At 37.0% G+C, this 19,730-nt stretch overlaps 2 protein-coding genes across 10 annotated transcripts in view; both read right to left on the bottom strand.

Moving 5' to 3' along the window:
* Window positions 1-32: 32 nt before the first annotated feature.
* On the bottom strand, window positions 33-7,620 carry LOC143154314 (cilia- and flagella-associated protein 58-like). Of its 4 annotated transcripts, none has more exons than XM_076326313.1 (10): window positions 7,241-7,619; window positions 6,604-6,732; window positions 6,058-6,293; window positions 5,315-5,591; window positions 4,686-4,918; window positions 3,931-4,342; window positions 2,877-3,147; window positions 1,994-2,508; window positions 1,318-1,542; window positions 33-905 (listed from the first exon to the last, which is right to left on the bottom strand). In XM_076326313.1, exons 1-10 carry the CDS (start codon window positions 7,310-7,312, stop codon window positions 633-635), a joined length of 2,643 nt encoding a protein of 880 aa, XP_076182428.1. In that variant the 5' UTR covers window positions 7,313-7,619; the 3' UTR covers window positions 33-632. The 4 variants fall into 4 exon arrangements, with proteins under 4 accessions (XP_076182428.1, XP_076182430.1, XP_076182431.1 ...); XM_076326314.1 differs by having other exon boundaries at window positions 764-986; window positions 7,241-7,620; XM_076326315.1 differs by lacking the exons at window positions 6,604-6,732; window positions 7,241-7,619 and having other exon boundaries at window positions 6,054-6,187.
* A 2,254-nt stretch (window positions 7,621-9,874) lies between these two features.
* The window catches only part of LOC143154194 (lateral signaling target protein 2 homolog), a 51,643-nt gene continuing 41,787 nt past the window's right edge, over window positions 9,875-19,730 (bottom strand). For 5 of the 6 annotated variants that reach the window (XM_076326091.1, XM_076326092.1, XM_076326088.1 and 2 more), the window contains one exon: window positions 9,875-19,550. In XM_076326091.1, coding sequence (XP_076182206.1) covers window positions 19,270-19,550 — 281 coding nt within the window. In that variant the 3' untranslated portion in view covers window positions 9,875-19,269. The remainder of the gene's footprint in view (window positions 19,551-19,730) is intronic. The other variant, XM_076326089.1, reaches the window with a different exon arrangement.

Genomic DNA, 19,730 nt, shown 5'->3' with positions numbered 1-19,730 from the left:
CAAAATATTAATGATTATTACAAATATAAAATTAAATTTATTTTTTCATTACGAGAAGACATTTACATTTTGATTAGAAGACTGCGCCGTACTTACTTTTTAGTACTTGTTGCGCCATCTAACAGTGAAGAATTTAAAACATTCCTGTTGTACCAACAGGTGCAACGAGTAGTTTGGACGTTGTGCCGCTGTGGCGCGACAAAACTACTATATATGGAGGCAATGTATACATTGCTCGATTAAAAGTTTCGTGTTCGAACATTGTATGTCTTTTGTCATGAATACACAATAAATAAGAATGTTATTTTTAACACAGGGTTTTATGAAGTAAGTATATAGATATGTGATATTTATACAACATAAAGAAGCAATCAAAAACTGTTTGTTGCATATAAAAAACTCAAATTTCACCAAAGTGTTTTAAGCTACCAATACGATATTCGCGCAATTCGCAATCGCCGGTTTCAAAATCCACTGATAATGCCTCCAGAAACTTTGTTGCTTTCGAAAAGTAAAATGGAAAACAGAACGAACAAATTACCATTGTTACTCGATCTTCGAGAAAGTCGGAGGATGAAAAGGTATGTGAAGAAATTCTGCAAAATGTACTATTGTATTTTCGTTAGATCGGCTTATGTGCAGACAGAGTTCACGACGAAAGAATTTCGTGGCGTAGGTGTCGCCATATTGAATCCACCACCGTAGAATTTCTTTTGATTCCTGTTCACCGGCGGAAGTAAGGGCTCGCTGGTCGATTTTCGCTTCGACTCTTTGGACTTCTGTAGCTTCTTCTTCTGTACGAAATACTTCATCTTCAGTTCGTTCATCTGCCCGCTCATCTTGTCCATGTTGACTCTGTACTCGCCGACTTGGATCTCGTACGTGCTCAACTCCGCGATCATACACTGAAAATTGTCGCTTTACGTGCCTTCTTTTCGTAAACGAGTAATACTACAGCGAGAATTGCTGATTTGTAACACTGTGAACTAAAAACAAGACTCGCACGAAATTATACGGTGTTCAGTCGCTAACATTGTTTTTCAGTTTACTGGCAAGAGAATTACCCATTATAAAAGAGAAGAAAGACTACGAACGTAGCTCTAAGCATTAACATAGGCTCGTATTCTTTAGAAAAAATTATGAAAATGTTTTTTCGTTCATTATTAAAGCCAAAATGTTACGCTCTGTATATCCAAGGGTAAATATACTTTTCATAATTAATAAAAAAATGTCTGTAATTCGTGTTTAATCGTATTTTAAAAAAATTACAGGTGACAGAGATTTATTGCTGTGAAAGCTAGAAATCTGTTCTCCTACCTTCATTTTCCGTCCTCTTTCGCGCAACGCTTTCTGAGTTTTGTTCAACGAAACCATCATCTGAGGTCCTGGAAGCTTCGATAGAATTTCACGAAGATTCATGTACAACTTCTCGGTCTCTTTTATTTTCTTCTCCTTGTCGATCATGTCGCCGGACATCTTCAACACGCGTTTTTGAAGAATTTGGATTTTCGTGAGTAGTTCGTAAGTAGGAGGATCGGTACCCTGGAAAAATTTAACGAGCGTTTAAAAATATTTTTAACGGACACGTAATATTAATTACACCAATACCGATGATAATTGCTGAGATCGTAACGATGGCATTAACGACCATACCGATAATAACAATAAATACATTTTTATGCGCGATTATATATGTCACACATATATTTTGCTCTGTATGTATATATCACATTGTTAAAGTGAATACGCATACACAGTAAAAGTTGGATAATCATACAAAAATGAAGCGTGATTTTTACACTCCATACGAATCGTTCGAGTGTAGTTAAATAAAGTTAAAGTTTCGTTAAATAAAAAATCTTTTAGGTACTAGTCCTACGTATTTCAAAATGATTTTACGTATTTTAGAATTGCTCTAAGAGACGAATAAATTCGTGAGAATCGTATTAAACGATAAATGAAATAACAATAACGATAATATTAATAAAGGTACCTCGAGTTTTCGCCATCTGTGAATGTTCAACGGTGTTTGCACTTCTTCCTCCAGCGCCATAACTTTCAATCTCTCTCTGGTCAAGTCACGATTCAAATGGAAGACTTCCTGTCGCAGGTCGGTCATGTTCGTTATATTCTTCAGCAACAGAACCTTTTCTGTCCTCAGGTTCTGCACCTCGAGCTTCAACAGTCTGATCTCTTCCAATCTTTGATTATATTGCGTTTGTCCGTGTTGCAGGGTTCCGTGCAACACCTTTACTCGGCTGTACTGCAAGCTCAATTCGTCGTTCCTTCTGACCAATTGCGTGCCAAGAATGTCCCGTTCGTTCATGACGTTGTCGATGTCCTTCTTGTGACGCCCGATATCCAACTCGGCTCGTTGGATCACCTGTCTCAGACTTTTCTCTTCTTGCTTCATCTGCTCGATCTCGCGTTTCAACTCGGTTACCCCCTTGCGGGTGGATTGCAACTCGAATCTCAAACTCTCCTTCTCTTTCTCCACTCGTCCACGAACTGCAACACAAATGGCGGCTTGAGAGACATTTCTATCATCCAAAGATCGACCAACATTTTATTCGAGTAAAAGACACATATACAGCGATTTATTCGCGACGTAAAATTGTAATTTTTTATATCGTGAAGTGTTTCATTCTGTAATTGAAATTTTAATTTTCTTGGAAGAAGTACAAAGTTTATCTTTTGTTCGTTATTCGAAACTTTCATCCGGATTCAAATTGGGAAATTTTTCTTAGTTTCGAGATATGGCTATTTACATAAACTTAAAAAAATTTTGAACCCCTTTTGAACTCGTCTTGTACAATTTTTTTTCTGTTCTAGTTATCACGGATCGAGTGTTTATCAGAAATGAAGATCCAGCTTACGGAACTCCTCTTTGATCAGACTGGTTTCCTTCGTTACGATATCCTCTTTCATCTGCTCGATCTGATGGTTAAGTACCTTCAGCTTGTTCTTCAGCTCCTGTATCTCGTCCTGCGCTTCCGTTAGGCTTTTGGTGCACGAGTTCCTTTCCGCACGGAGGGTCTCGAACAGGTTCTGTTGTTGCCTGTACCTCGCCTCGGACTCTACCAGCCGTTTCTTATGATTGAAGATATCGACTTGCTTCAGCTTGATCTCGCTTAAGTAGTCTTCGACCTATTATAATGAACAAATTAACAAATCACTGTCGATGCCTCGTTATCATCGTGCACGGAGATTGCACGATGTTCCGTTCTCGATTTATTTTTCCGAGGTACGAGAAATTATTTACGAATAATGTAAAACTGAATTTTTAAACGGTACGAATTAATTTTTGAGCCGACCAAGTGCGAAATTTAAATTGGTTTTACCAAACAATACACTGATTGCATTATATATGCCTGATAACATCTATGACCACATTCTAGGAGTACGTGTATTATTCGTGTGCGGTTTTAATTCACTCGCTGCAATCCTATTCTACTTGGCGCACTAATATGGTGTTGTTTCACTTGTCTGATCACGTACGATCTCATTCCACTCGCCGGATCACACGCTGTCTTATCCTACTTGCCTACTCACGAAGTATCTGACTTGACGTATAGATGGCGGCAGTTGTTCAAAAAGAATGATCAAGGGAGAAAGGTACCGACCTTATAAAGCTGAAGTTTCAAAATTGACGACATTACGTTCTTTAGTATTTGTTGAATAGCCATCAATAATTGATACAATACTTTCATTTGAAAAGCCTCATGTTTTTAAGAATATCTAAAATTACTCTCATATTTTTACAAATACCTCAATGTAAGAAATTTTTGTCTAAATATCTGAAACGTTTTCAAAAGTTTTCTACTCGAATGAAAATTTCTTTTCCCATTCAAAAAAATGTTAAAATTCCTCTCATCTCGTCTTTCTTCTTTCTTCGCACCCTATAATAGTTTTTCGACGATCAGAACTTACCTGTTGCGCTAAATGTTGAGTCTCGAAATTATATTTGTCCCTGTCTTTCTCCACCGTGGACAATCGCCTCCTTAACTGTATTATGTCGTGCTCCAAATTACTGAGTTTTTCCTCGGTCCTTTGCTTGGTGTACTCGTACATCATTATTTCTTGAGCTTGGTTCTTAATGTTTTCGTTCATGTTCTCCCTAATGCATTCCAAAAGGTTCTTTTTACGCAACAGAATATCGATCTGTTTCTGATTCTCAATGTTCTCCTTTTGATGCAAGTTCATTTCACGCTCGGTCTCTTGCGTGTGAGCGATCGTTTGCTTCAGCTGCTGCTCCATATTCGATCGTTCCGTTTCGATCTTCAACAGTCGTTTCATTGTAGAATCTCTTTCCTTTTGTTTCTTCTCCAAGGACTCGGTCATTCTGTAACGTTACGGTGGAAAATTGTACCACGCGTGGGTCCGAGAAGACCCACGCGTGGCACAATTTTTCGTCTCTATCTATAGAAAGCTAACTTGCAATCTTTCAATTAAAGGAATCCAGATTTAATACATTATTCTATAAATTTCATTCATACATTTAGTTTATAGTTTGCATTGTGTATTAAACGCAGGAATACATATTATATCTAATGAACATTATCTCCGATGTGTGATTATTTTGTTCGTTGACACGATAAGGCTCCCTTCACACATTTCACTTTCTTAAATTTCTCAAGGTGTGCAATTGTACCGAGCAAGTTTTGTAAAAATTTAACAGTAATCACCTGCTCATGTTTTGTTTCGATACTTTCAGTTTCTTGTTCTTCTCCGCGATATCCTTATCCAGATTTTCAATTCGTACATTCGCGTAATCCAAGTCCGTTTGCAGATTCAATTGTTTCACCATCAGCTTGCTGATCTCCTTTTGCATGTTCTCGCCGGACAATCTCTGGTCTTTCAGCAAGCTCTCGAGTTTCATTACGTTGGCAGCCGCTGCTTGTATGGTCGCGTTCGCGGACTGTAAAAATATATTATTACAAACATCAACAGTCGTCGAGCACACGATTACCAATTGTAGATTTCAATTCATGCTCAATCAAATTCGATTCGAATCATTTTAACATTAAATATTTTTTGACTTTTTGCAGATAAAATTCTAGCTACACGATTCTAATTCACGACGAAACTTAAAGAGTGTACAATTGTGACTTTAACGATCGAATTAAAGCAATACTTACGATCAACGTAAGTTACAGAACAGAAAAATAAATTGAATTCCATGTGTAATCCCATATGAGACTCAACGGTATCAAACCAGGTAATGAACCGAACAATAAACGTTAAGACGGTGTTAAAAATTCTGAGGAAAAATTCACTCCAGTACTAAACATTCCGATTATACAATGCAGTTTACCTCCAGAGTGGTAACTTTTTCGCTGAGCTCCTCTTGCACCTGATGCAACTCGTCCTCTGTTCTCAGTCTGAGCCTTCGTTCCTTCGAAACTTCGCTCAGTTGTAGATCCAGATTTTCTTGCATCTCGTTCAATTGTTGATCGGCATCAGAGGTCCTTTTCTCAAGTTCCTCGGTGTAGTAGGACATGTTCTTCAACCGTTGTCTCAACGTGTCCATCTCGCTCGTGAGCCTCTCCTTCTCCTTCATCAGATTCTCTTTCTGCTGGGCGGCATTGGCGCTACGAATTCAAACGAATCTACAGAGTGATTCAGAAATACGTGTTCATGTTTCAGATAGTGAGTCTACATATTGGAACGAGTGAAAAATATTCTGTATGCTTTAGTTTCCGAGTTACGAACGATCGAAGGAAATGTTGAAAGTGTTGAAAAGAAATCGATTTTCGAAAACCGGATCACCAAAATACACCTTTAAGGGGAATGTGGTACTATGTCGAGCAATTTTTACTATTTGTTAGCAACAAACCTTCGACTCAATCCCTTCCAAAGGTCAATTTCTCAGCACCGCACAGTATACTGTTAGTTTCCGTTGAATGTACTGTAGATCTTGAACGATCTCGAAATAAATTTCCCGAAATTTTTTTCGGAAACTTTAAACACTTTCTTCGATCGATAATATATTATTGGCCACATTTCCCCAAGCAAGCTCTTTGGTTGCAAATTTAAATAGGAAAATTATATACAGACTAGTCTTCTCCAGCTGCGAGTTGTCTGTTCTTTTGCTCGAGCTCCTGATTCAATTGTGCAACGTTCAATCGCATATTCTCGATCAACTCCTGTGCATTCTGTTCACGCGTGTGAGCCGCGTCGACCCGCTTTATCGCGTTTAGAAGATCCTCCTTCAGCTTCTCGATTTCTCCGACGTTGTTCAAGATCGTTTGCGACAGCTCGTGTATTTTCTCGTTACTGTCTGCCACCGCTGTCTGAAATCGCAGCAAACTCTCGAGTTACCGTTGATTCGATTATTTTTAAATTATTTTTCGTACGAAAAAATTTGGAAAAAGATCGAATCGATCAAGCGATCGGTGTTCCAAAAACCAAAATAGATCTTAAATGCAATGCTGAAGATGTAACATCGTGTTCAAACATGTTAAAATTGAGTTGGAAAAAGTAAATAATACTGTGCTTGTAAAAATAAGGAATGGAGTAACGTGTTGCATTTCTGACAATTGATACTAATTATAGTATCTAAATAAACGATGTAAATGGTAATTAAAATACATAATTTTATACCTCTAGCGAGGAACATGTTTCCAATAGTTTATTTTCTGTTCGATGTGCTTTGTAGAGAGACTCAAAGAGCCTGGTGTATTCAGACATGTATGGAGCCAACGCCTCGTTGCTCTTCATTTCCTTCAGGACCTAAGGAAGAAAATAATAAACTGGTGTTTATACAACGGACAGCAAAATCGTACACGAGGCAAGAAAGTTACGAAACAATAATAAAAAAAGTATTTAGTTCGTCATAAGAACAAAGTCATATCGTACGTTTATATGAACTATTTTTCTTATTTTAGTGTGCTGAATCGTCTTTGAAGTTATGCTTACATATTTTGGAACAGTCTGTGTAATAAGTAATAAACACCCTGTAAATAATCGGTTCTCAATTGGAAGATTACAACAGATTCTACGTTATTCTTCAAAAATTTGGCCAAAATAATTGACAAAAAAATAACAGGTTCCCTATTTGTGCTATGAATTCAGGACCGAATGAACATTTTGTAGAAAGGGTTGCATGTGACCTGCGAGTCACGAGTTAGTCAAGTCAGTTGCAATGGGTGGGGTTAATCCAGGCCTGACTGTACCGTGAGCTTGGAAAAGTGAAGAATTGAAGTTTCAATGAAAAGAATGTTGACGAAATGATCCTCACCTTCGAGTAATCCCTCTCGAGGGCGCAAAACGTGCTGCTGGCCGAACTCCCATCCGATGTGGCTTCGCTCATTTCACTCCCATCATCCTGAAACGTGTTATTCCGCCACGTTCACAGGATATTCTTCTCGTATCCTTCGTTACACTTTTACGATCATTATCACCTAGCCGCGCAACTGACGCGTGAATATTAATCGCGATTAAATTTATGATCAATTTCTTCCAAACAATGACAAAGAGTAATATCATTATTTTCTTGTTCACACTCGAGATCATGCGTCGATGGACTCGTTATGGGATTTTAATACTGTATTTATTGATAGATTTTGTAATTTATTTCATTAGGGACTGCACGTACGTGTAGAAGATAAAAATTGTAAAAATTACACACCTTTCTTCTTGAGGCGTTTGTTAAATTTGTTAGTCTTAAAGAAGTCTTAGAAAAGTTTAGTTCTTTTTTTAATTGAGTTAATAAAAAAAAGTGTATTTAAATATTCACGCGTAAGTCTTGGACCAAAAATTGTCGTTACAATAATGAAATACAATTTATAATGAAAATTAAGGTGTACTATTCAATACAATTGCGAAATATTTTTTAAGACTATCTTGGAAAATTTCTTACCGCTAATAGTCGCGCGGTTAGGTTATAGATACTTGAAATAATTCAATTTTAATAACATCATCGGCTTGCTTTGCTGTTTCATCTTGTTTTTCGTTCGTCTCGTCCTCCATTATCTTTACCGACTCGTTAAAAAACTTGATTTTCGATATAATATACGATTTAATAAATTACACTTGTATTTCACCAGAATTGAACGCAAACTAATTAAATATTATTTCACGGCACTATAATCACGCACGATTACCGGAAACAAAAAACGAGTAACTTTCAACTTGGAGTCGATTTGAAGAATCGATCATTGCAGATAAATTTTTTAATATATCGAGCAACGGAACAAAAGAAAAAGAAAAGTAATTTGTAAAGAATTCAATCGTTTAAAATACTGAAAAATATTTCTGATTTATAAGTAAATACTTTGAAAATAAAATTATTCTAAATAAAAAATAATGTGCTTTAATATTTTAATTCCTCAAGATAAATGCATTATAAAATATTAAAAAATATATATTTACTTACACCATCTAAGCCAGCGTTCATTTCCATGTCCATCATGATGCCGACTAAAAATGTTTACAGAAACTTGCTAAAATCGAGATTGTTGATTTCGCGAATCACGTAGATTTAATTAATTAAAAATTGTTGTTTACAATGGCAAACTAATTAACAGATATCCTCTTACGCGGTTGCAAGAACACTTATAGTTACATTTAAAAAAGTTACAATTTTTCAGATATTAGTAAATACATGAAAAAGTATTTAATAATCGGAATTTTGGTATTTTTCTCAAGAAACCTATGAACAAAATTACTTTCGCAAGCATTTAAACTAAGGAATTCCAGTAAGTAGCAGAAAATAACACTATGCGGAAGAATGTATGTTTCGAGCTTAACTATCGCGATTTCCCCTTGTTGATTAGTATCCATGGGAGCGTGCAGTGTAGGGATCCCAATTCCTTAACAAAATGTGGGAAATCAATATTCACATTTTGTTGTTACGTATCACGAGTTGAGCCTGTTTGTAAAATCGTGGAAGGTTTGGAAATACGTGTGCACGAAAAAGGAATAAGTTCATCGATAATCCTTTGAGTGCCTGAGTAGTTGATTCGCTGTTGCATTTAGGCACTGGAAGTGTGATAGTAATTTTTATGAAACTGTTGCTCGAATGATGGTCAGCATATTTTATATTACGACCATATCATTTTTAATCTTGTATTATCTTTATGTTCTCTGTATTGCTTTATTACAATTACGTGCAATAAAGTTATGAAAAAATAAATAGATAAAAATATAGTTTATAGTATAAATGTGCAAGGGAACAATATGTACAGCGCATTGAAAAGGTAATGAAATTGACACGTTAACATTTTTTCCCTCAAAAGCTTCGAATTCCAATGAAACATTCAGGCACACGAGTATTGTTCGTGTATTCGCTCAGAGTTGGAGTATTCACATAATTTACTCGTATTTTGATGTTATGTGTATTGGTATTAGTGTTACTTTTAATTATTATGCAGAAGAATTGATGATTTAGCGTACTAGTGCATTCCGGTATTTGGGTACAGTGTAGTATTGGTATTTTTGAGAAATTATAAATCGAGTACCTCTACATTCAGTACTCAAGCGAGTAAAACGAATACTTATATGGCGATGTACTTGTGTATCGGATAGTTGTATTTGAGTACTCGAGTGACGGTGTATTTTTATATTCGAGTACCGAATACTGTTGTATTCGAGCATTTGCATCGCGATGTATTTAAGTACTCAAGTACCTATATACATTGAACGTTATACTTCATCTTTTTAAGCATCATCTTTGAAGCAACTTCGATACGCGATAAATTCAATATTGCTTAACAAGGGCTGTTGAAAAAGCCTCCACGTAACATTTTATCTTAACTCTATGAACCCCCGATCTCAATTACGACACTCAAAGGATTATGCAAAAAAGTTGAACAAACATCGACTCGCTGAACAGAAAAACGTGTTGAACGAAAATATTATTGTATTAATAAAATTGCCATCGTTCATATATATATTAACATTTTACATCGTAACACTTATTCGTATATATATTAATTCTCCCACTAAGTTCCTCTTAAGCTCTATCTTACAATATCTGGAGTCGTTCGTAGTACGGAAAAGAGGCCTATGCATTAGCATTGAACAACAACAACCTCTTAAACACCTTGAATAACAAACTTTATTTACATCCACGTCTTAGTGTGTCCATAACCGAAATCCACGATATCGGAATATTGGTCGACGCGTGCTCGTGACCCAATATTCCAAATGTTCCTCGTTTTCGCGTTTTATTTTGTTCGTTATACATACTAACCGCGATCATGGCGCGACAGGCGTTCGAGTTGGATCACCACGTAAAGTGGAACGTGTCACGCGTGGCTCTGGGAATGGAAATTTCCCATCTGCCTGGTGTGTCGATCGTTTCTCGAGTTACTGTGGACTCGAGGTGTCTTGAACGCGGCGCCATCTTGAACGCATGCCCCGTCAACGGTACCGTACACCACATACACTTGGGCAAATAATATAAAAATAATTCTGAGGTACTCCTCTCTCCTCGTAGTCGGAATTTCCTAACTAATTGGCAAATCACGTTCGTCGCGACTTCTCTTGTAAAAGTGCATCCTCTGCCACCGAGGGGGGTGTCGCTTTTTGTTCCGTCTTATTCGTATTTCTCGTCGTTTAACTTCCTGTCTCGTTTCACGTTTGTCCCATTCGTTTCTCTAGACGCAGGCTAGCCTGCGACGTTTAGGCACAGGGGAACTCCTGGTTACCAGAACGATACGCGCACAAAAAGGGAGAAAAGGGCACGGTAAAGCTACCAGGTGTGCCAATTGCCTCGACGGTTCTTGAATTGGCTCTTCGGTAGCTGCAACCGTTACACCATTTTACGAATCGACTTGCTTCGAAAGCATCTAACACAATGTCAAGTGGCTTCGTTTAGGTCCTGATCGATTTCGAGATATTAAATGTTCATCCGACAGACCTACCATGGATTGTTCAGTGGACACGAATAGAAGACCTCCTCCAAGTATACAGATACGCTACTTGCCTCCCCTGGTACTTGGTTTCGCGTGAATTTGGTGTTCCAGAAAACACGCAGTACCATCGAACCAGCCTCGTACTCTAAAAGCTACGAGTTTTCAGAACGGTAGTGGTTATACTTAGGGGGTCTTCTCACTTTAGCGTTTCAAAAAAAAATGGATCATCTTTGAGAATTCCATTTAAAGATAAATCCGACCTTTCTTCAATCTTACAAGCAGTTCTCTCGATCGCTTAACAAGGTTTTACAATTTTTCTAACTGGACAATCTATGTACAGTGGCGTCTATAACCACCGATTGAATTACAGTCTGTATGAAATTCGTGGGACGAATCTACTTTTACGAAGAAAGACCATTCGAAAGAGAGAGTTTGAATTTTACAACCATTCTTTAATGTTTCTAGAGGTAAAAAATATCTCTTTTTCTTTTAGGTTTAATTCCGTTCAATGTCCCTCGAAAAGTATTTCGTTTATAATGTACAAATTTGAATTCGATCAATCAAATCGTTCTTGAGACACGGAATTGAGAAAAGGGGATTACAAATTGTTCCTTTGCCGTAGGAATAACAACAGGAAACACTGGTACAATACCTCGATACGATAAGTTTTCATTTACAGGTGCGTACCTATTTATATCACAGTATGTATTGTTTACAAATAATAAATTTTCCAACTTTTCGAAACCTCTAAAGTGAAAAGTCTCCGTAAGGTTTCCGTAGATAGACAAACTTCGAAATTTCCAAATAACACCCGAGTAGGTGTTCAGGATGAAAGAGGTAACTTAGACTCTGCCTATCGTTCAGTTTATCCAAGTATTGTACGGTTCTCGTTCTCTCCAATTCCCATACGCTAGCCCAGTCGTTTCGGTCCACGAGTGGACGCAACCGCCATCAATTTGGTCGTCAACCATCACGTTTTGAACATTCGTGCAATCTTACGCTAAAAGCATCACCGACTGGATCTCAGTCGCATTATTTTCGCTCGAAATCTTTCCACATTTCGACCCCCGAGTGCGAACAGTCGAAACCTTATTTACGCAGAAGATCGAAAGAACGATACTCTAGAGCAAGGCATCAATTACATGTAAAAAATAACTCTCGTTCTAAGCTTAGTTCGTATCTCGACGATACTCCCTAACATTGATGTCCACCTTAAAGGGATACACACACGTTCGTTACACAAGTCTTTATGTATTGACAGTCCTACAGGCCACAGAAGCGTTCTCGCAATGCTCACGTTGCTCGCAACGTTCAAAGAGACGCGACAGATCCTGCACCTCAGAGTGATCGAAGCGCAATTATCACGGTAGAGATCGTTACAGTGACTGCAAGCTTCGATTGACAATACGAAAGCATCGTGGCGATGATTTCCCTCGATAACATGTTCGTTACACGTAAAGTACCCCGACAACGATACTCTCGTTTCGTAAAGCAAACAATGACGTTGCTCTGAGGTACAGACTTCGTCAACTTTACCGACAATTATTTCTTTTTTTTTTTGTTTTCGATCGCCTTTCGTCGCTACAACACTTCAGCACTCGTGTCTTTACAAGTTGACAATAATTTCTGAACGCCAATCATTCGAATTGGAAAACAGTAAACTTTTAGCTTTTTAACACTTTCAATACTATCGGCACGTATAAGCGCTTCTACCTTGTTTTTTTCTTTTTTATTTTTGTAATATTAATCTCTATTGACAAAGAGGCTGTTTTCATTGGAATTATAAGACAATCAAGCGATTCAACGGATTTTATATAGCGTGGAGTCGATATACGTGAGGCATGAACAATTAATCCGTAAATAGCGCCGACCGAGTCGGAGCAAAATTGATTGGCCGCTGAAGGTCACCGTAGACTACCCCCTCCTCACGTTCTAGCTTTCGTTTCATCGCGCGCAAGTCTATACGCGTTTCGTAGAACGGTGAACGAGAATAGAGATTACATTCAGAGTGATTCACGATAAAGTAACCTTGAACTGCCGATTGATTTTGATCCAACTACGTTCCTGTAAATCTGCCGTTCATTTTGCCCGTATTGCGTCCTACTTCTGCGCAGACAAAGAATTAATAGGTTAGCGCCCGCGATGATGGTTTCATTCACGCTTCATTCGCGTTCCACATTCGATAACGCATTTCACAAAAGAACCGCGGCGTGGAATTCTTAGAAGCTACGCGCGCAACGAGCTGCACGGTTTGTAATTTCACACGTGGTTAATGCCGCGGAATCTGGTCGGTTTCTGTTTAACGTCGTTCAGTCGATGAATACTATGGCGAAAGCTCGGATAAAAATAGGTATTCAACGTGATTTGTGTAATCAGCTAATATAGAAACTGATTATCAGAAATGAGTTGCACGCTTGTTATTTAACGCATCCAGGGTAATCACTGAATTCATCGGTACAGTCGTCGTTGTCTCAAAATTAACTTTATACTTGGTACAGTTTCTTCTTGTTCTTGTGCTTTGAGCTTTGATCATTTGTTAATTTAAACTAAGTTTGTTCTTAGTTAGTACTCGAACGAAATGCTACCTTAGCTTTTCCTTCTGGTACTTGGAAAAAGATAGTGAATTATTTAGCGTGTTAATTACTCGTATTAGTCATTGTCGACAAAGCAAAGAGATTCGCTTCGGACACCTACAGCTTGCGGATTTTATATGCTTTACTGAAAATAGTATAGAAAGATTGTTCACTCAAACAATGAAATTAATTTCGATAGCTAATCGTACCACAGAAATTACATATTGAATGAAAAGCCTATGGTATTAAATATATATTGTTTTATTCACTTCTGATGTTTAATTCATTCTTCAGAATCTGATGTTTGGTGCGTTACCCAGATCTTCTCCATCCTCTAATTGTTTTGAGCAGTATAGTAGTACTAATATTGACATTGGTAGATCTGAAAATCGGAGGACTGATCTGGATTTCTGGTTTGTCTAGAATTTACAGTAAAGCACTGTCAGTATCATACTTGGATGCAAATTTAAGAGCTTACATACGACAGGAAATTTTTATTTGTCCAAGTCGACAACTCGGATTCTGAAGAAGTTAATAATATTTTTAGAATAAGCCTACTTCCAAGTGTTACCCGCAACTGAACAAAGTCTATTACTTTTATACATAATATACTAGAGAAATAAAAATTAAATTTAATTACATATTTTACATGACATCGGAGTAACTCGTTAGTAAACGTTGGCAGTAGTCGCTTTACAATATGCGAGTAGTTATTCTAACAAATTCAATGATTACCCTATAAAATCGTTATTTTCGTTGCATCGCGTTACTCCCTAGTACTTAAATAGTTCTATAAGATCGAACAAGCTGATCTACTCTTGTTTTCACGCAAAAGATTTTTCATTGACATACCTGCATTTTAATACGAAGGAAAAAACAATACTATGCACGAAATACAGTCAGCTGAATTGACTTTACAATAGAATATTTTGAAACATAAATTTCCGTGAGAAAATTAAACCCAACGGGAATGTCATATTATTACTATATTAAATTCAACTTGTGACAAATATTTCAAATTGTCTGTAAGTCTAAATAACTACAAAATGGTTGTGCTTCTTACAAAATAAGTAATGTAATTTACTATTTGCATTCTTTGTTCATTCAAATTACATTCTTTTTGCATCTAATTTTCTCAAAGTTCTTGGTATCGTCAATTTTTATAAACTATAATAATGTCTTGTACATGTTTTATGTTCATCGATACGTCGTCCAGTATCAATACTACATTATAGTGTAAAATGAATTTGTATATAAGGTTGTGTTATCTTTCTAATAATCATTGTAATAAGAATAAAATAATAAATTGCGCTATGTAAACAAAGATTTTCCTAATGTTTCTTTGTTTAAATCAATTTACTCGAAAACAGACCGATCTACTTAATTAAATTGAGCAATTCGTATACTCGAACAATTCGATTTTCTCAAGTTACACGAATTACAGTCGCATTAAAATCAAATGACCGCTCGAGGTCACCGAGGGATACTACTAACACCATACTGTTAGGTTATCCCCGTATCCGTTCCCTTATCTTTTGATCGGTCAATTGATCTTGAATCGATTGTACACAAAGAGATCGTGTTTCTTTAAGCTACTCGAATAAGCGAGTACTCGTCTAAGCTAGATGAAATGAGTTTTACACGGTCCAAATTTAGAGTATTAACGTAAACGTTAGAACATTGTATGAGTTAATGATTGGCGAAACATAGTTTTATATGCACGATGAACTTAATCATGGAACGAATAATCTGTTAGAAGAGACGCTTTAAAATAGCAAAATAGTCATAGTCAACGGATAAAGCTGCAGGAAAGCTAATCGCTCAAGTTTACAACAGCTACGGCGAATCATCGGACCCGATCTACAATCAAAAGCAGTCTTTTAAATCGAAACGCACACGAACTGCGGCGACTGTCTTATCGAAAAAGTCTCTGGAACTAACAGTTCTCACACTTCCATCGCAATAACGCATCGTTGGTGTAAATCCTTCGGTAGTAAAGTAGCCGCCAAATAAGTTGACTGCTCAATTTTCGACCGAGTGATACCACAAATTACCCCCTCTCTTACAGTATCATTAAATTACAAGTATTTATATTAAACGACGAAAACGTTTAGTGAAAATGATATTACAATATTTGTCGAATTCAAATTATTTACTCGATTTTTCAAAATTATTATACATGTACAATTTTTTAGTTACTACGTTGATGTAATAATTTCATTGTAAAATAACGTTTTCGTGACACCGAACATAACTGATTAGTTGTAACATCGATGTTATAACTTTAGTGTAAATCATATTGTGCGAACAGTAGTATGTCGAGCAAAGTGGCCAGAAAAAGAGTGCAAGAGCAACCAGATCTATCGAAGGCCTCGAGCGACCAACTTATTTGACGTTCACTTTAAAATCATTCGCACAGACCGTGCACTGGGTGCGGGGCGCTCACGATACCATACGATCACCGTGCGTGCTCAACGCCCATACGCGTTTCCCGCACACGGTGTACGGATCGAAGCATCGAGAGAGACTGATCTAGACAGCGATGCTGTCTCTATCAGCGAAGGAGTTTGCGTCGGTTCCCTGGAATCGGATTCGTGCGAAATCGCGTTAACGAGCGGGAAAACTTATTGTCACGTAAATTTGGCACAGAAGTTAGTACGTGTCGCTGCACATGTATGCCTCAAAGTTTCATTGGATCGCAGGACACCCAACGAGACGCTTCAAAATCGTTCTCCGGCGAGCTTTCAACCGGTGCCATAATTCGCCAAGGTGTTTGCTTGAATACGATCGAACGTAAAGATCACTTTCTCCTTTCGTTCGCATTCTTGCGAATTCGCTGAAAGTCTCTGCGTTATGTGCAGCAGTTTGAACGCGAATAAACTCTAAACTGTGCTACTTTGTCTTTCTGAGCGGGGACAGGGCCGGAGGGGGAGCCGAGCAACAATGTAGTTCAGAATACACATAGACGCTAATGCGTTTTCCTCGACACTGTGCAACGGTCGAAAGATGGTGACGACGACGACGTTTGAAATGAAAGCGTGGTGTCGAGACGATGGTTACAATTATGATCACGCTCTTGTCTACATGTCTCTTCTCGCTAATTTGATATTAAAAATTTAGAAATCGCTTGAATCACTATCGCCGAGCGAACATTTGATATTGTTAGTCAGACGCGACACAAGAATTCTTTTTTCTCAGTCTACGGATACATCCCCTTTTTCGCTGATTTCGAATAGTGTTCCTTAAAACCATTTTTTTTTTGTTGCTATCTTATTTAAGATTCCTGCGGTTACCTAAAAAGAGTATATTCCAAAATTAAATACATATGTACGTATGTATATGTATGTATGTATATATATAAATACAAATATCTCTATTTTACAACGCAATATACCGAAATATTCTTCAGCTCTCGCAACTATACATATAGTTTATATACGACTCTGACGGTCCTTGTTTTCCTCTCTTACAAAGCGATTAAATCTGATCCAGTCAAGAACACGAACTGCGCTGCTTTTATACAGAACAGACCGTAAACTATAGACATCACTGCAGAGATGAATTCAACTTGCAATAACAATAAAGAAAGCTTATGCAAATGTTTGTTCTATTTGGTATTATTTCTGAATTATAACTGTTTCTGTGTTGTACCAGTCGTTCTTCAGTCTTCACAGTCGGTACTGTTAGAAATTTTCAGCATACACTATACTTAGGGTGCAAAGTGCAGATCACAAAATTTATTTATTTCTTTCCTTGGATGTTCTCAAAGTTGTTCCACATTTTGTAAACCTTTTCTAGAAGAACTATGCACATCACATAGTCACGAAAATAATATCTGAGGATTCAAAGTTTTCATTACAAACGCGCGAGTGAAATCAGTTACACCCAGCTCAGTTTGCAATGAAAATTACACAGGCACAAAAATAGCTGCAATAAAAGAAAAAAAAACAAGGTTGCATGAAAAAATATAAAGGGAAAAAAAAAAGATTTTTTTTAAATTAATCATTACATTCTGAATTCACCTCTGAAGTTATTCCTACAATTTATAGTACAGCATGTACAAAGAAACCGAGCGATTTTCGTGCGAGTAAAGCATGACACGATGAAACGAGAAGTTCGATTGCTTATAGTAAATGAACACACCTAACGGAAGAAGGCAGAATATAAACGGAACATCGATGAAGGAATTGACAAAAGAGACAGAGACGAATTCGATATACAATATAAGCAATATTCTGTACAATATCGCGTTATCCTAAGGTAAAAGCAACAACTGCGTTTCTTTTTTTAATTTTTTTTTTCTTTTTACCAGTACACATCTCGGATCCTTAGTGCAGATCGTATCGTGCACGCACGAGTAAGATTGAATTACGGTACAACTGGTTTGGAAATCAGCTCTTTTAAAAACGTTCGATCACGACGTGTAAAAATATTAGCGATCGGCGCCGATATATTTAAGTGTACGATTTAAGTGCACGTAAGTATACAAATTAACGCAAAGAACGATCGAGGATAATGTTGATATTGTTTCGATTTTCACCGATCCTTCCTGAACTACATATTCGTAACAGCACTTTGTATATTTATTACGTAAAGAAAATTAAGGAATATGTATTTTTTTCCAATTGTCGACCTCTCGAGTTCAAAAATTGTCCAATGTTTCAAGATGTAAATGTTGCATTTTCAAAAATTTTGTTTCAACTATTGTTTATGTCTCTTCTGTTTTTTAATCACACGTTCCTAATATTTACTCTGCACTCAATGAATTTTACAACAAAAAAATAAGCCACCATCGCTTCGAATTCAACTGTATAGAATAACTTATCTTAATCTATAAATAAATTTATTTGAGAAAGTAAATCGGATGGAGGAACTAAATATTTGAGAAATAAAAGAAGGATGGTTTGTTTTGCATGCATGTACCATTTTCTCTCTCTTCCCCTGTTACAGTTTGTTTAATGTTTAAAGTAGACGACTAGTCTATTTTTGAAATCAGTATGGCACGAATTCTTAAACTGTTCACATAAAATGCATTTCTATTACTTTCACAAGTTCATCTCTTCTATGCAAAGTAATATTTTCTCTGAAAATGGATAATGATTTTATTATCTAAAAGAAACAAGATTTTATTATCAAGTCTCTAATGTAGGACTATGTATAGCATCTTTCAATATTTGCCACTTAACTTATTTATACGAAAAATGAGAAAAGGTACGTATAAAACATGTCTTTTTTAACTTTCTTATTACAAACAAAAGTAACTCAGAACATAAAATAAATTAACGTCTTTTGAAATGTTTCTCATCATTTTATTCTATTGCCAAAAGATTAAAGCAAGTAGAAAACAAACAAAACATTCGAGAAATAATAATAATAATCCAATCAAATGTTCGTCAAATAAATGTTTCTATACTACCAATAATTATCAAGACAATGTCAGAAGAGTAGTGTCATCCTTTCCATCCCTCTCCCCAAACTTGAGACTTAGCAATGAAAAAAGGAAAGTATAGATGCCCTTAGGCCTGTTCCACAGATATGCAGTTTCCTAGCAGACTGTAATTGTTCAACGAGTCAGAATCGAATAAAAATCGGAAGAACACAACACCATTGAATTTTCATATACTTCGTACGCGAGTGTGTATATTTTATACGTATATATCTATTTTTTTTCGTAACGTTTACCTAAGCAATGAGCTCCGAAACATTGTACGTCTATTAGAAGAAAGAAACGGTTGATCTGCGCGCGAGTACACGGCTCAATGTCCGGAGAATATTAATAAGAACGTTACTGAATTAAGAAAAACGATTCCCTAAGTTATACCTCGTTCTGGTAATGTTCAGCTCGCGGGCGTTACTTGGGAAACGGTGAACGGAGTCACCTGATAGAGAAAACACCTGTTGCACACCCTCACGGGTTTTGTGTGCCCGTAACGGGGCAGGGGAACGTTGTTGCTGCTGCACCGACCGCAGAACACCTTGCCACAGTTTCTGCAATGGTGTCTTCGTCTCACCACGGTAAACCCTGCTTGACAAGCCATGCATCTTGGTGCATCATTGTCGGGTATCCAAGCCGGTGCTCTCTCCACACATTCTTCCCCGCGTTCGGTTACAGGAGAAGCTGAAAACAAAAATCAAGTGTCAGAAGAATCAATGAAACAGCGACACAATAATTGGATCGATGCTCACAGAATATTGTTTGCATTCTTGTCGAATAATTTGCTTTTAAATTAAATACGCATTGTGCGTAGTCACGTCTGCTGACAATATTCGCCACGACTGAAGGCTCACTCCGTTACAA

This window comes from Ptiloglossa arizonensis, chromosome 14 (genome assembly GCF_051014685.1).
Source record: "Ptiloglossa arizonensis isolate GNS036 chromosome 14, iyPtiAriz1_principal, whole genome shotgun sequence".
NCBI classification, from domain to species: domain Eukaryota; kingdom Metazoa; phylum Arthropoda; class Insecta; order Hymenoptera; family Colletidae; genus Ptiloglossa; species Ptiloglossa arizonensis.
This window is presented reverse-complemented; position numbering and strand designations above follow the sequence as displayed.

What these genes read in the sequence shown, in the direction of transcription:
- LOC143154314 (XM_076326313.1), bottom strand. Translation starts at nt 7,312, where the DNA reads ATGAGCGAAGCCACATCGGATGGGAGTTCGGCCAGCAGCACGTTTTGC. An exon ending in AAACATGTTCCTCGCTAGAG is followed by an intron (nt 6,294 to 6,603) that starts GTATAAAATTAT and finishes CTGCGATTTCAG; the next exon opens with ACAGCGGTGGCAGACAGTAA. An exon ending in TCTGATCAAAGAGGAGTTCC is followed by an intron (nt 2,509 to 2,876) that starts GTAAGCTGGATC and finishes TTTGTGTTGCAG; the next exon opens with TTCGTGGACGAGTGGAGAAA.